The 15,470-nt window shown below is 53.2% G+C and overlaps 1 protein-coding gene across 4 annotated transcripts; it reads right to left on the reverse strand.

The window, feature by feature from the left end:
• Nucleotides 1–587: 587 nt before the first annotated feature.
• ISLR2 (immunoglobulin superfamily containing leucine rich repeat 2) lies at nucleotides 588–14,479 on the reverse strand. Of its 4 annotated transcripts, none has more exons than XM_081290133.1 (3): nucleotides 14,379–14,479; nucleotides 5,427–5,522; nucleotides 588–4,070 (listed from the first exon to the last, which is right to left on the reverse strand). In XM_081290133.1, the coding sequence occupies exon 3, from the start codon at nucleotides 4,060–4,062 to the stop codon at nucleotides 1,825–1,827; it is 2,238 nt and encodes a 745-aa protein (XP_081146259.1). In that variant the 5' UTR covers nucleotides 4,063–4,070; nucleotides 5,427–5,522; nucleotides 14,379–14,479; the 3' UTR covers nucleotides 588–1,824. The 4 variants fall into 4 exon arrangements, with proteins under 4 accessions (XP_081146259.1, XP_081146256.1, XP_081146258.1 ...); XM_081290130.1 differs by lacking the exon at nucleotides 14,379–14,479 and adding an exon at nucleotides 8,449–8,704; XM_081290132.1 differs by lacking the exon at nucleotides 14,379–14,479 and adding an exon at nucleotides 6,666–8,567.
• Between the last annotated feature and the right edge of the window lie 991 nt (nucleotides 14,480–15,470).

Raw genomic sequence — 15,470 nt, forward strand, 5'->3', positions numbered from 1 at the left:
TTAGAAACTAGGCAACACACACACACACACACACACACACACGTGCGCGCACCATCACACCATAGTCTCAACCAAGAGGATGTTATATACACTCAAGTGCAAGTGCACATGCACACACTACTGGAGGAAATTCCTGTGTTCTAGCCTCTTCCCATTCCAAGTAGTTTCACCCCTCCACCCAAAGAGTTGGAGGCATCAAGAGCAGGGCCAGATGCAAACACCTGGCAAAATCACAAACACGAAATCGCACAGCAGATCTCAATACGAGGCTCCTAGCGGCTCCTTCCTTCCTCGATTTTCTCCATCGTGCCGTAGGCCTACTCGGTCACCCTCTTCTCAATCCCCCACAAAAAGTCACCAAGCCCAGTTCAAATCGATTGTTTTATTGACTGTTTACATACAGACGAGTTTAGAAAAGGATGCGGGCTTCCGGGGACTACTCCGCCCGGGGCCACGCTTGTGCTGCGCTTTGCGGAGAGGGCTGGTCCCTAGGCCTGAAACCCCACCCCGACGCTTTCCTTTAAGAACGAAAACCAACCCCCACCCAAGTCCCCGCGCCACGCCCACCATCTCCCTCCCTCTCTCCCTCCCTCCCCACCCACCTGCCTGCCCGCCCGCCCCGCTACTCTACACGGTCACACTTTACAGAACACAGATTTCTCCTACAGACCACGCTGGACTAGGACTACACGCCTGGCAAACACTATTCTCGCGGAAGGAGGGGCGGGGCGGGGCGAGGGGACCCGAAGACCGGGGAGTGCTTTTCCCGGTCGGGATCCCGCTGCAGTCACGCGCAGGCTTTGTGCATACTAGGGCGCCAGCCCTCCGGAGAAACTCGGCCCCAGGGAGCCACAGTCGGCTTCCTACGCCCCTGGCGCTTTCCGGCTGGAGTCTGGGCCCCGTGGAGCCGAGGAAGAAGCTGTAGTGCATACCGTTTTCCGGAAACCGCAACACTTGGACAACGAAATTGGCCCCGAACCAAGCCGACCCCCTTACGGAAAAGGGGCGCTCGGTCCTGCGGCGCTTTAAGTTAGAAGACAGGCGGGAGAAAACGATTCCCTCCCACACCCCCTGACACACGTACACCCAGTTTTCCCAGAGATTGGAAGGGGGTGTTAGCACCAGACCCAGAATGTCGCTGTCTTTGAAAGCAACGAAAATGTGAAAAACAGAACATGGAGCCGAAAGGCGCCCCAGGCTCCCGGCTCAGCTCCAGCTGGACAGAAGTAGGGTCGGGGTGGAGAGGTGGGGAGACAAAAGGATCTGATTCCCCGTCGGGCGTTAAGACTGAAACTATCCGGCTTCTGGAATGGGCAGCCCTGAAAAGGCGGTGTAGGGGTCGAGGTTGAGACCCACAACGTTCCACTATGGGGTCATCTACTAGAGGTCTGGGGCCAGAAACAGCTATACCACCAGATGTTTCCAGTGTCTTCGCGGATTTTCTCCGACTTCAGGGCCCACGGATGGGACGGGCTGCGGGGCAGAATTCGCAGATAATCGCGATAGGAGTGAAGGAGTATGGATTTGCCTCGCCGTTGGCGGGTTGTGTCTATATGGGGAAATAAGAGGGTCATTGTATTTGGGGGAGTGGACAGAGCCCCCCGGGATAAATACAGCTATAAGTGACCAGGGACTAGTGAATTCGCCCCACTTCCTACTAGAAGTCCCTAGTAGTCAACGTTGGGAGGGACAAGGGGGCGGAGTAAGTGAAGTTTGAAGGCAGTGGAACGGAGGGGATAAATGATATAATCTGCCAGCCCTAGGTTTCCGCTCCCGGGCACCCAAAGCGGGGGTGGGAATGGGCGGTCCAGGCGGGCTGGGGGCTCAGCCCGCCGTCTGCCTGTAGTTGCCGTTAATCTCCTGGGCGATGTTGACTGCCTCCGCACCCAGCGGCAGCCGATCACTGTACTCAGAGCCCGCCTCGAACTCCTCTTGGTTGGCTTTGGACTGGGACTCCACCAGTGAGCATGCCGCCAGGCTCTCCTCCCTCTGCAGGTCCCCACTTGGGTCTCCCTGCTCCGCGTCTTCATCAAGGCTCTCCCTCGGCGCCTCCTCAGGCTCCTCACCACCCGCCTCGCCGCCTGCTGGGTAGCTTTTCTCGGACTCAAGGTAGGAGGCCCGCGGGTCGAAGTCCGCAGCGATGCGCTTCTCCATAGGGTCAGTGGCCTGTGGCCTCAAGATTAGACGGTAGGGCTTGCCGGGGTGTTTGGCCAGCAGATGGCAGCAGGCGGCGCCCAGCAGGGGCACGGTGGCCAGCACCAGGAGGAATACACTCACCGCCACGATGACTAGCAGCGAGGGCAGCTCCTTTTTGGTGGCGAACACCACTTGCACATGGCAGGCCTCCCCTGCCAGTGCCAGGCACACTGAGTAGTTGGTGCCAGGCCTCAGGCCGCGGAACCAGTAAGCATTAACGCCTTCCTCCACGCGGGACCACTGCACTGCCGCGCCGCCCCCAGCTGGACACAGATAGAGCAGGCTCAGGGGCCTCCGCCCAGGCCGCCCGGCTCCCGCAGCCCCGCCGGGCCCAGGACCCCAGCGCGCCGCCAGAGGCGTCAGCTGCACCCGCGCCTCACGCTCCGACACATCCAGTGCGATGACGCCCAGCTCGAAGACGTGCGGTTTGAGTTCTGAGCTTTGATTAAAGGCGTGGTTAGACACGTACCGAGAGGGGTCCCCGTGGCCGCAGTGCTGCTCCTCGGCCGGGTCCACAGGAATCTGGTCTTCCGCTTCCTCTCCTTCACCAATCTCCTCCTCCAGCTGTGCCTCTGTCTCACCCGGGACGCTGACCCGAGCCAGGCCTTGGCCTTTGGTTTTGCCCTCAGGCTTGGAGGGCAGGACGCTGTTTCCCCGGCCTTTGTTTGTGGACTTGCGCTCGGAGGTCGGGCCTTGCCCATCAGATTCTCCCCCCACGCCGGGAGCGTGCTTAGGGGGCCCTGCTGCAGCTACTGCCACACGTACTGATGTCGAGTTGACACCCAGCTCATTGTGTGCACGGCATGTGTAGACGCCTGCCTCCTTGGCACTCAAGACAGGCACCAACAGGGAGCCGTTTGCTAGGGCCAGGAAGCGCGGGGTGGCTGGGGGCGCTGGCCATGCGGGTGCCGGTACTGAGGTTGGAGCCTCGGTCTGCGTCGGCGTGTCCACATCTCCTTCCCCTTGCCCTTCCTCTGCCAAGTCCCCGTCGTCCTCCCTGCTCAGAACGGGCGGCTCTAAGACAACTGTGCCACCTGGGATCTGAAGTTGCCATTGCAGGCGGGGCGTGGGGTGGCCTTCAGCTACGCAGTGCAACAGGAACACTGTGCCAGGGCGCAGCGGGGTGCCAGGCTCCTCAGACTGCGGCTCTGCACTAAGACGCACGCTAGGTGGTGCGCAAGGCAGGGCGGGCAGGCGGTGCACCGGCACCCCCTGCAGCGCCGGAGGCGAGGCACACGCAATGGAGTCAGGCTCCGGCAAGGAGACCCGAGTGCTCGCGGCCCAGGCTTGCAGCCACACGAGGCCGCAGCCACAGTGAAAGGGATTGTGATACAGTTGCAGGTGTGACAGAGCGCTTAGTGCGTCGAAGGTGCCAGGTTCCAGAGTACGCAGCCGGTTGTTGTTTATGCGCAGAGACCGCAGGTCCGGCAGTGCGCCGAGGGCTTCCCGGGGCAGAGAACCCAAGCGATTGTGGTTCATTTTGAGCAGTTGCAGCGCGCTCAGGTTTCGAAGGTCGCTCCAAGGGAAGCTGGATATTAGGTTGTGGCTCAGGTCGAGGTTCTTGAGCTGGCTCAGCACAGCCAGTGCACCCTGCTCCACAGTGCGCACCTCATTGTGCGCCAGCCACAGCGATGTGACTTGCGTGACGTTGGCGAAGGCCCCGCGCCTTAGCACAGTGATCTTGTTGGCCGAGAGACTAAGCGTGGTCACATTGGCTGGCAGTCCTTCAGGGACCTCGCGCAGCTCTTTGTAGGCACAGTCAGCAAACTGATGAGCGTACTTGTCTACACAGGCACATGGCTCTGGGCACGCTGCAGCCACTCCTACGAGTGCCAAGGCCAACCAAAGGGCTCCAAGGGGCGCCATCACGGTTCCTGCAAATAGCAGCCAGGCGAAAAAACCAGAAGGTGACTTATTGAATTCAGGTTCTTTCCCCTTACAAGCTCTGTCTCTGCAAACCTGTCTAGCCTAGACTCCACGGCTCCATAACCTCCTCTACATCCAGGAACTTCTCTTGGGTACGAGAAGAGCTCCCCCTCTGGACCCAGACTTCCTTTTTCTAGGGTGTGGACCATGCTCTTGTCTTCCATACTCTCATTCTTGAGCTAGCCCTTCAAAGGCTCTGCTGCTTGCCATTTGCAGTGAGCTCTGCATTGACCCTCTGAGTGTTTCTAAGTCTTCATTTAACCTGGTAAATTGAATACACTGAAAGAATATTTTGCCCGTGACTGGCAGTCCTTTCTGGAACCCTTTGTCCCACGAATAGCATTGTCACACACACCCATACAGGCACACAACATACAAACAGAAATTCAGGCATCATCATCCAGCCACCAACTAGAGGACCTGATGTTCTATCAGAAGGTTCACAATGCATTTCATAGACACAAACACATAGACACCCAGACACCTACACAATGTACCCTGGAGACCTCATTGTTCTGTCAACTGAAACCACCATTTGTACAGTATTTTCACTACTGTGCAGTGTCTTCCTATTTGTTGTGAGAACTGACAGCCACAAGGACACTAGTCCTCATACAAACTGACCCACAGGGACACAGGTCCATACTTTCATGTGCGCTAAGCCCTCCTCTGAGACCGAAACCTGAGCAGGCAATACCCCAGAACTTGCTGCAGAGTGGCTTGAAGCATGGGTTCTGGGGAGTCCCTAACCACTGCATAACCTTCTCCATCCTAGGAGATGTCCTCCTCCCCTGGGCTATAGCATCCCCATTCCCATCCAGGGTGGTTGGTCACCCTTCGGTCTGGAAAAGGAAACCCTCCCCCATGTCTGGCCAGATACTTGTAGTAGGGACAGCCAAAGCTTCCCCCTTGAGCCCTACAGACTCCAGATGCTTCCAGGGGGAGAGAGGTCCCCCGCCCATAGGTCAGGGAGGTAGCCTCTACTAGCAAATAAAGCTGCAGAAGGTTAAAAATTCTGTGCTTTTCTCTCCATAGCCCCAAGATGCCCTAGGGACCCCCATAAAACCTCATCTCCAGTCTCACAAACACATTTACATAGACTCCCTGCCGCCCTTCCCTTGGGGCACCTGTCAGGTTTGTGGGAGCCCCTCCCACACTGTGTCTTTGGAATCCGGCATCTTAGTGTTCCTAGGGGAGGACCCCTCTCTTCCTTATCCTCCCAGAAGGTGATGCTGGGGTCCAGTACTCTAGGCTGGACCTGCCCTCACCTGGGTTGAGGTTGTGGGGTGGTCCTTACTACTTACCGGCTGCTCGATGACTCCCGGTACGCAGCCTTCCAGTCTCCGTTTGATAGAGCTGGGGTGACAGCCGTGGAGAGCTTCCTGCATCTGTTGCTGCGGCTTGTAGGCAAAACGAGGGAGGGACAGAGAAAGGGACAGGTAAGTTTGAGGATTCCCCTGGCCTTAAAGTCCCACTTCAGTTTTTCCTTTCGTGTCTGTTGCCCCACTTCTCTCTAGCTGCAGGTTGGAGAGAGTACTTGCGCGCCCCGCGGCTTGGCGGGAACGCGCATAGCCTCTCCCACCTCCTGCATGCTCTACATTTGTTAAAGCCATAAAGACCCTCCCCAAGGCAGAGATACGTCGGTCACAAAGGGCACCACACACCCACCGCCCTAGGCTTGGCCCTTCCCAGCCCTCTGTACCACCTTTCCCCTATCCCTCTACATTTATGCGCCATTGACATTGTCCCTGTCCCTTATCTCACTGCCCGCAAAATATATTCACTAACACACACACACACACACACACACACCCTCCACACAATCGACCTTCACATGTTAGAATTATCCATTATCATGTAATAATCGCGTGTTGAGCTCTCACAACGTTCACACACATTTTCACAAGAACACCTTCACCCTGGACACTCACGCCTCTCCCTATTTCGCACATACACACATTCACGCGCACTCACCCTTGCGCGCCTGTCCCGCCAGCGCCCGTGAGCTTTGCTGATAATTGAATGCGAGCCGTTTTTACGCCCCGCAACACGTGAGACAAATCATCTTTGAGGAATTTGGGGGAAGGAGACGCTCCCGACTGTAGTGGGGGCGTGTCTTTGCCTTTAAACACTTTTGCAAATGCAGGCAGTGGCGCAGAAAGACCTCCAGCGGGACCGACAGAGCTGCGCTCAGCCTGGCTGGCGCGGACCCTGCTCTCCCGCACCCCCCTGTTAGCTGCCTCCTCCCCGAAGCCACGTTCAACACGATGCATAATTGATAGTGTTAGCAGAGCGCCTCACCCTCCCTGCCATTTTTGCCTGGATCTGGGCAGATTCAAGCCCTGGTCTCCCCCGCCCTCTGCCAGTGTGCCCCGCTAGTCGAGAACGCACAGTGATGCTGGGAGCGTGGGGGAAGAGACACCCACCTCCCCAACCCTCTGCCGCCACTATCCAGCCTCTTAAGCCGGAACTCTTTACGTCTGGTCTTTTGTAGTAAAACCAGCGCTAGTAGCCCACCGCCCAGCACGCCAGCTTGTGCTCACCGCGGGGTGGGGTGGGGCGCGCAGGTATTTGCCCGCTCTCTCCCCGGAGGCTAGCTTGAGCGCACCCGAGTACCTCGCTCTCAGGTATTGCCAGCTCCAGGCGAATGAGGCACTGAGGTTGTAACGACGATGGCAGCAACAGGGATGGTTACAAAACGTCTGCTCCTCTTGAGCACTGGGGGCTGGGGACATAAGACCCGAATGTCCCCCCACCCCCGGTATCTTCACAGCTTTTCAAGCAAACATACAGTCAACCCCCGCTCTCCACAAGCTATGCCCCAAAGCCGTCTCACACCCTCACACAACAGCTGGCCTCAGCAGACTCGCGGACTCGCTGTTCCCTACTCTCCCTATCTCTGGCGAAACCCCGACATTTCTTTTAGCGACAAGGAGGCGGAGGCGCAGGGATGTCGAGGCATTTGGCTAAAATCCGTTTCCACCCCGTGTTGCCTACAGCAGCCTAGGAGACTGAGCTGCTGGTCTGAAAAGGGGTACAGGTCCTGGGAGACAGGCGGAGCCCCCGCCCCCAGCCCTTCCTGTAGACACTGAGCTCTTGGGGCGCATTTGGCCCCCCAGTCTTCACCCAGGGTAGCGGTCTGTCTTGATGGGTCGATGGCGCATGTTTGGGGCCTCTGCAGAAATCAATACCCCGATTTGAGTGTTAAGCATTTTAATGAGCTGGGGAGGAGGTGGGGGAGAGAGACAGGCAAAGAGCGCTGCATCTAAAGAGACCACCCGGCCTGGGTTATGAGGCTTCTTTGTAAATTAAATATGAACAGACTGGTGCACGCACACTCCGATTCCCCTCCCTCTCTCCTACTCCTGTGGTCGCTAGAGGCGGCCCAGCGAGCTGGAACCAGCGCAAGTTGCTCAATCAAGTCATGTTCGGAACCCAGAACTTCACCACGACATCTGTCCAGGCGTGGGGTCCCCACAGGCGACACTGGAGGAGGGAGCTGGGGCGCCCTTCGAGGGAAGGCGTCTTCGAGAAGGGCCGAGGGTGAGACCACTATGACCCGTCCCCACCCGGAACCCTGCAGTGGGAGAGCCAGGAGGGTCCCTAAAGCAGGAATGAGCCCCGCAGTTTGGGCCGGACTGAGCCCGGGAGTGGCACATGGCTCGGCCGACAGGTCTGGCAGACTTCTTTGTCTGCAGCGCTAGGAGGGCGTCCTGGTTGCGTCGCCAGAGTCTTGGGAACCTTGGGGAAACGGTCCTGGGAGCATTGCCCAGAGAAGAGGGATTCAAGGGGACTGGGGCCCAGCAGCGGGACTAAAAGGATCTGGTGCCAGATGGCGGGTCCTGGGGACTTTTTGGGACGGAGGGAGGCGTGGAGGCAAGAGGGAGGCACTGAGGTGGAGGCCTCTCGCTAGTAGACTGCCCCACCCCCGCGCCAGCTTTCACCTCTATTCCGGTTCTTTTTGCTTTCGGCGGGGAAGCAAGCAGGCCAAGAGACAACTTAGATGGAGCGAGACACAGGAAGAAAAAAATATAGGAAGTGAGTGGGAACTCCTTAGCTCTCTGCCCAAAGATCCCTGGATCGCTGAGACCCACCCCTCCAGCGTCCGGGAAACCTCTCGGGGTCTGCAGGCCGGGAAAGACCCCCGTTTCCTTGCTCTCTTGCCAAGGAGGCAGAAGCCGGGGCGTTCTGTGGGGAGGCATTACTTCGCGCGCAGCGGCTACCCTCGGCCCAGGTGCTAATTCCCGCAGCCCCAGCAGCTTTGGCTAACTCTCCTGCAAGAGCTTTTGTTCCCGAATCCTGCTCTGGGCGAAAGACACCCCTTACCCCTGCCTTTTATCTGGAGAACCCAGTGCCTGTCCCGGCAGGGCTGGAACCCGAGTCGCCCCTGGCAGAGTCCACTTGGGCCTGGGATGGGAGCCACAACTCCGGGTTCAGCCTCCGAGTTCAGCGAGAAGACTACGCGCATCTCGCCCTGCGCCGCTCTGCGCGCAGGAGCAGATCTAGTGCTTATAATGTTAATAACTATACAGTTACTGAAAGACCAGGGAACCGAGCGAAGATACCACCCCCGCCGCCGCCTACGTCTTTGATCGTTAAAGAAACAGGCACCTAATCAGGTGCATGGAAGCAGGGACAGGGGAAATGAGGGATACAAAGTTCCAAGTCGCGGAAGCAGAGGGCCCCAAATTCAGTGTCTGTCAAGACTGAGCTTGAGCTTTTTACAGAATGAGGTCTTAATCACAGACAGATTCCGGGGCGGAAATCTGGAGCTCCGAGTCCCTTTCTGCGGATTGACCTCCAATTTCAACCCTGAGGGCAGGGGATCGTCGCAAGGGGGGAAGGGTGGTGGGCTAAAATCCGCAGGATCCGGGGACTTGCTCCAGGGGCCTGTGCTCCACGGACCCAGTACTGGTCCTCGCGCGCCCCCTCCTGGACACCTTTTGGAGGGCACAGAGGTGGGGCAATGGCGGGCTGAGAATTTGGTGGACTATGCGACCAGAGCTGTGATTAGAACCTGGCAACAGGCCAGGCACTGCCCGCTGTGCAGTGCTCCACTGGGGAGCGCTCAACCGGACTTTGCCCGGATACCCACCCAGGCTACGCCCCAGGAATCTGAAACTTCTTCTACCCTCCTTAACAGAGGCATTGTTTTGCGCCCCAAAGTATTTTCAGCGCCCAGGGCACAATAGGCGCCCGCGGAATTCTCCCAGAGTCACAATGAGGTTAATTCTGCAGCGAAGAAAAGTTTCTGTATACCTTCCCCACCGTCCTCCTTGTGGCGGAGCACTTTTTCTTCTTGTCCTAACCCTAAGATTCATGACTCTTTCAGGGGCCCATAAAATGTAAGAAAGCTAACCAAAGAAAATCTATTGGCTAGAAGAGGGAAAAAGAAAACTGTCAAATCGGAAGCAATTGATGTTTGATTAAACGTTTAAGACAGGTAACGCGCAAACGATTTGGCTGCAACTGGGTCCAAAATCGTATATGCCCTGCGTTTTAATGTGACACTTGGGTGATTTAATGGGCTTGCCTGGGGATGCAAGAAGGAATGCTGAGCATAAGAAAGCCAGGGCCCAGATGTACATCAAACATCCTCAGCACAGCAGCCTGCTCTGGAGACCTTCCCCACAGCTGCCCTCCAGCCAGAAGCTCCCCAACACTCACTCAATGCCTCCTTCTAAAGCTAACAACACACACACACACACACACACACACACTTACACACACAAGTGTTCCTCCAGCCGCCCTCCTCCCCAGGCTGATTTCCTTTCCTAATTTCCATCAGAAAGATTACTGCTCAGGGAAAAGGGCCATTTCTACACCACCTCCCACCCCGACTCCCCCTTAGCATCTTTTCATATATACTCTATGTAGTGGCTAGAAGGACAGGTTCTAGCATCAGATTCTATTGTGTACCAGCAGTGCAATCCTGACCAAGTTCCCTAACCTCTCTGTGCCTCAAGAAAAAAGAGCATAAATAAGAGTATCTATGTTTTTGGGGTTCTTGTGAGGATTAAATGAAGCAAGGTAGGCAAAGCACTTAGCACATGGCACTTAGTGCTTAGAAAAGAGGCTATTTTTTTTTCAACAGTAGCTGAAGAGAATTAGCCATTGTAATTGCTATGCAGAGTTGGATACAGGTATGAAGAGATGTGCTGCCACACACAACGCCTACATGCTTGTGTCCTGCCTCCCCCCCCCCCAGAGGACCTTGGCTCTGCCCTAGACATCTCTGTTCACCACCACCTGCTGGACACACAGGCTATCAGCATAGGCAGCAATCAAAATTATTGTTATTATTTGTAAAGGTTTCTAATGTCAGATTAATACATGCAGATACTGATGCCTGTGGCGGTCACCAGCACGCCTGCTTAGAGAGAGAAACCTGCAGCTGCAGACTTGGTGGAAGGTTTTTAATTAAAACCACATTCTGTTTAAGTATTTATTGGGCTCTATGACTTTAATTATTTTCTAGGGAAAAACAAAAACATCCACATTGGCCTATGGGAAGGCTATTGATTTCAAAGGGAAACTAGCAACCTGTGGCAGTTTGCTGGAGGCAACTGGGAGGTATTTCCTGAATGGTTCAAATGAAGCTCGACATTATTAATAATCCAGGATCCAGCCTATGACCTTACTCCCAGTGCTTTCATGAAATTAGCTTAACATTCTGGCAAGGCCATTTATTGCCATCAAAATTAACGGCAGCTCTTCCAGTGGCAGCTCATGTAATTATGTGAGTCTGCGCTTGTCTCACTGATGCTGGGGAACTCCTGCCTGGAAGGGGCAACATTCCTGCATGTGAAGGGCAACATGGTTAGCTGTTGCAGCCCAGCTTGGTCAGGACTGGCTCCCTTGGAGGAGGAGAGGCCCTGAGGCAGCCAGCTCCTGCAGGGGAGGTCTTATTATGGTAAAGAGGTAGAGTGGGGTGACACAGTGTTGGGGAGGTGGGGATTGTGCTTGATGTGTCCATCTGCTAATAATAAAGTTCCCACTTCCAAGGGTAGAAGCTACAAAGCAGGAGGCTTCTGGATTCCTTGATTCGATGGCTTAATGACATTAGCAGTCCCAGATTCACTTTCTCTTCTCTCTCACCCTTAACAAGACTCTAACCCAAGGTGTGGGTCATTGATGCCATTGGAGAGCCCTGGCTTCAGCAGGAGTAGCATACTTACTGTTAATAGGCCAGCGGGATGGATTCACTTTTCTGAAATCATAGCCCCTCTTTGGGTCCTGTTGACACATATTGGTTTAGGACACCCCTTCTTTGACCCAATTGTTGGCCAAAGGGTTTAAACTGACTGGCTTATAGTAATCAGCTAGTCCTGAAATGAATAGCAAGGAGTCTCCCTCAAGATTTTCTACAAGCAAGTTTCCCTCTAAGTAGCAGGATTGGGGGTTGCATGTTCAGAGTTAACAAGATATTGTGAAGAAATGAAATGAGAGTGACTGTAATTATAATGAAACAGCTTAGATCTAGGTTCTTATGTGGAGATGAGGCCAGTCTATGTCCACACTCTGTATCCAGGGTCAGGACTCAGGGCAGCATGTGTGGCCAGGTCCAGGGATCTCTTTTTGAAGGGCATATAAACCAGAGGATCCTTGCTTTCACAGAATTCTTGAAAGGATAAAAATCTGTTCTTAGAAATGCCTGTGCTGGAATCGAAAGGTATTTTGGGAACAGCAGAAGCTTCAGTCGTTAGTTGAAGATTTATGAACAGGATGTTTATGAACTCAGAGATGTTCCCGAATGGCTTCACACCCCGAACATAGCACCAGCCCTACGACAGAAGAGAGGCCCTGCACTGCCAGGTGGAAACAGGAGGAAGAATGTTACTTTGATCTTAGGAAGAATGTGGAGGTAGCATAAAGCAGTGCAGGCCACTCTGGGCTTGGCACTCATGGTCCGAAAACTCCCTCTAAGTATAGGCCTGCAGTGTGATCTTGAGCCACTTCTCATTCTCTCTCCTTCTTAGTTTCCATTTTTGCCATGCTAGAGAATAAACCAGGTGTGCACCAAGGTCCTTCTAGTGTTGCCCTTCTTGAGACCTTGGTTCTGGGGTGTTGTGGCTTTAGGAGCAGACAGTTTGCTGGTTGAGTTGGATTACAAGAGATGGACTGTATTGGAAAGGTCTTCTTCAAGAAGATGTCCTCTGTGAATCCTGGACCATTGCTTCCTCCCTCCTCATACACTTGATATTGTCTGTTCTCCCTCCCATTACACTGCAGCCTGCTTCATCTCTTGAGGTTATCTGCACATTTGGACACCAGGAGCTAACCCCTCCCCACAAATTGCTATGCACTGCTCAATGGGCAGGGAGAGTCCTTCTGCTTTTGAATACTTCCCAAAGGCCCTTCACTCAGGAGGACTCAGGTGGCAGGGTACAATTCCTAATCTGATCACTGGGGCTGGAGACATAGCTCAGTTGGCAGAGTGCTTGCCTTGCATGTGCAAGCCCCTGGGTTCAATCCCCAGCACAAAAAAAAAAAAAAAAAAAAAGAAAGAAAAGAAAGAAAGAAAAAGAAAAATCTGATTACTGAATAGTTCAGACACCTGAGATAATGACTGAGCAAGGAAGATCAAGGTCACTGCTCCTTTGTCTGATGTACCCAAGGATGGGAGAGAGGTCACATGAAATGCATACTCAGAGATTCCTGCACCCAGAAGATGCCCCAAGGCAAGTCCTGGAGTCTCCTTCTTCTTCATCCCCCAGCCTCAAAGTTCCTGGTGGACTGTTCCAGGCCTTCTCATCTACTGACTCCATCAAAATAGCACAGGGAGGGAACATGGAAGGATGGAATAAAACTGAATTTCTTCTCAGCTGTCTTTTGTCCCTGGCTGTCAATGAACTAATTTCTTTTGGTTTTGGAAATGGTCCCTCAGAAGCAGAACGGAAGTAATGTTTTGTGTGAAAGTAGTCAATTAAGAAAATGCCCTGGTGGAATCCAGTAAGGTATAATTGGATATAAGGAGGCACAATTCAGTGTACAGGGCTCCAGAGCAAGAGAACAGGGGCTGGCAGGCTGAACTCAGTCTTTTATTGACTTCCTGTCAGATACTGGAAAAATCTCTCTCCCTTCTGGGCCTCAGTTTCCCCTCCTGTGCTGCTGGGCTAAACATCCCTCCTGCCTGCCTCATCTTGGGCTCAGGTTGATCACATTCTCACTCCTTAGGCCAATCTAAACTCAAGAGGGTGCCTCATCTCAGTGCCTCCCAGGTACAACCTCTAGGCATAATCATTTTTTTTTTTTTCTGTTACCAGGGTTTGAACCCAGGGTGCTTAACCACTGAGCCACATACCCAGCCTTTTTTTTTTTTTTTTTTTTTACATTTTATTGAGACAAGATCTCAAAATATTAGGGCCTTGCTAAATTGCTAAGGCTGGCTTTGAACTTGTGATCCTCCCTGAGTCACTGGGATTACAAGCATGTGCCACCACACCCAGCTGGCATGGTCCTCTTTGATGTCCTCTTTGAAGTGTACCAAATAGTCTTTGCTGGCAAGTCAGTGGAAACAGGCTGCAAGGGCTGTGAATGCCTCGGCTTCATCTCCCTGCATTCTTATCTCCAGACCCAGCTGGAGACTTGATGTATTTATTTGCTCCTCCCAGGGCCGCCTCTAGCCAACCTGCAAGTCTGCCAGTGCTGTGAGAAAGTGACCTTCCTACAGATGGCTGTCTGGTAACCAGGTGGGGATGAGGAGGAGGGGGCTACTATAAATCCTTCCAGCCTGCAACCCAGAGGTGACCCAGTTGGGGCAGAGAATGCAGGAGGCTTGGAGGAGGTGGGGGTAGAGGAACCCGGAGAAGTGACTGGGGATAGGGTTACCTAGATCCTAAAGGGACTAGAATCAGAAGAGAGGCGAGTAAGAGAAGGAAGAGAAAGGTAGAAAAGGGAAGAGGCAGGGATGGGGAAGGGAGGAAGGAGCAGAGTGGTGAGAGGGGAAGAAGTAGGCAGTGCTCTCTGGAATGTTCTGGAAGTCAGCACATGGCCTTTCGAATGGTGTTGGATTCTAGTGGTTTTCATTGTGTCAATTTAAGTACTTTATATATGTTATCCCATTTAATCCTCACAATTTACTATGTATTATCTCCCCCAATTTGCATATGAGATCCCAGAGGCCAAGTAATTTCTCCAAAGTCACACAGCAGAGCTTGTATTTGAACCCACATCCTCCAAAGCCTAAATTCTAACTATAACATGCACCGTTCAGAGAGTACCTCCAGGGGGCAGGCCTCACCCCTCCTCCCTACCTCTTCTGATTTATTGTAGAATGGTCTAGCCTGAGGTGAGCCATAGCCTGGGGTGAGCCATAGCTTTGGCTTTCTGGCTGTAGAACTGTAGGGGAAGTCAGTCCTCTACCCTCCATCTGCGTGATGAAGGCAGATTGAGACCATCAGACAAGCCACTATGGATTCCACAGTGTCTCCTATCACACTTGTCTGACTGGCTTACTTTTTGGAAAATTTCTGTGGTTGGTTAGCTAGCTAGCTTTTGTAGTCTGCTTGGCTATCAAGTTTGGGATATTTATAATATTTATAAACTGACTTAAGCATAGTCTAGGCAGCTGGTATTTTAGAGAATTCCTTTGGGCTGAGTATAAGGAAGTTCCTAGAGCCAAGAATGAAGGAATTTCCTCCTCATTTAACAGCAAATATATTTTATAAGGGTGTTATAGAGACTTCCAAACTTCCTATTGTTGCTGTATTTTGTTTTTCTTATTTATTTCTTTTTGCTTGGGAGGAGTCAGTGGAGATTCTTCACCAGAGTCTCCACTCACAGCTGCTGTATTCAGGTTCAATGGAGTTGAACCTGGATTCAGAGACAAAAACAACTGGTGGTACTGTCTCCATCCTTCCCTCAGGCCCAGGCCTGGGCTTGTACCTTAGACCAGGACCCAGGCCAGGCCTGAGAAGCATGTTCCCTCCGAGTCTCTGGCCTACATTCTATTTCATCTCCCTCCAGATGTCCTCATCCTATGCCCACCCTCATGGAGGGGTTAACACTCCCATGATCACTCTTACTTGCATTGTAGCTAAAGATGGGGACTTCCCAGACAATACTCATCCTCAGTGGGGACAGTATCACTCTATAAGGGGAAAAAATTCACCCTGGGTGGGTAGCTAACAACCTCAGGTATTGCAATGGTTTCTGACCCTCCAAAGGATCACGCTTCATAAGTATGTTGTGCACAAAAAAGAAAATGGTCTCATTTTCATGCATGATCCTTTTGTTTTTTAAACTCAGACTTCACACATGCTGGGAAAGGGGATCTACCGCTAAGCTACACCCCCAGCCTTCAGATGATATGATCTTGTGTCTCAAAAATCTTCAGGAATTTACAG

The sequence above is a fragment of the Spermophilus citellus genome (genome assembly GCF_964194105.1).
Source record: "Spermophilus citellus genome assembly, chromosome: 4".
NCBI classification, from domain to species: Eukaryota; Metazoa; Chordata; class Mammalia; order Rodentia; family Sciuridae; genus Spermophilus; species Spermophilus citellus.

What these genes read in the sequence shown, in the direction of transcription:
- ISLR2 (XM_081290130.1), bottom strand. Translation starts at nt 8,590, where the DNA reads ATGCGCGTAGTCTTCTCGCTGAACTCGGAGGCTGAACCCGGAGTTGTG. An exon ending in TCTCCAGATAAAAGGCAGGG is followed by an intron (nt 5,523 to 8,448) that starts GTAAGGGGTGTC and finishes TTTGCCTACAAG; the next exon opens with CCGCAGCAACAGATGCAGGA. An exon ending in CGGGAGTCATCGAGCAGCCG is followed by an intron (nt 4,071 to 5,426) that starts GTAAGTAGTAAG and finishes TGCTATTTGCAG; the next exon opens with GAACCGTGATGGCGCCCCTT.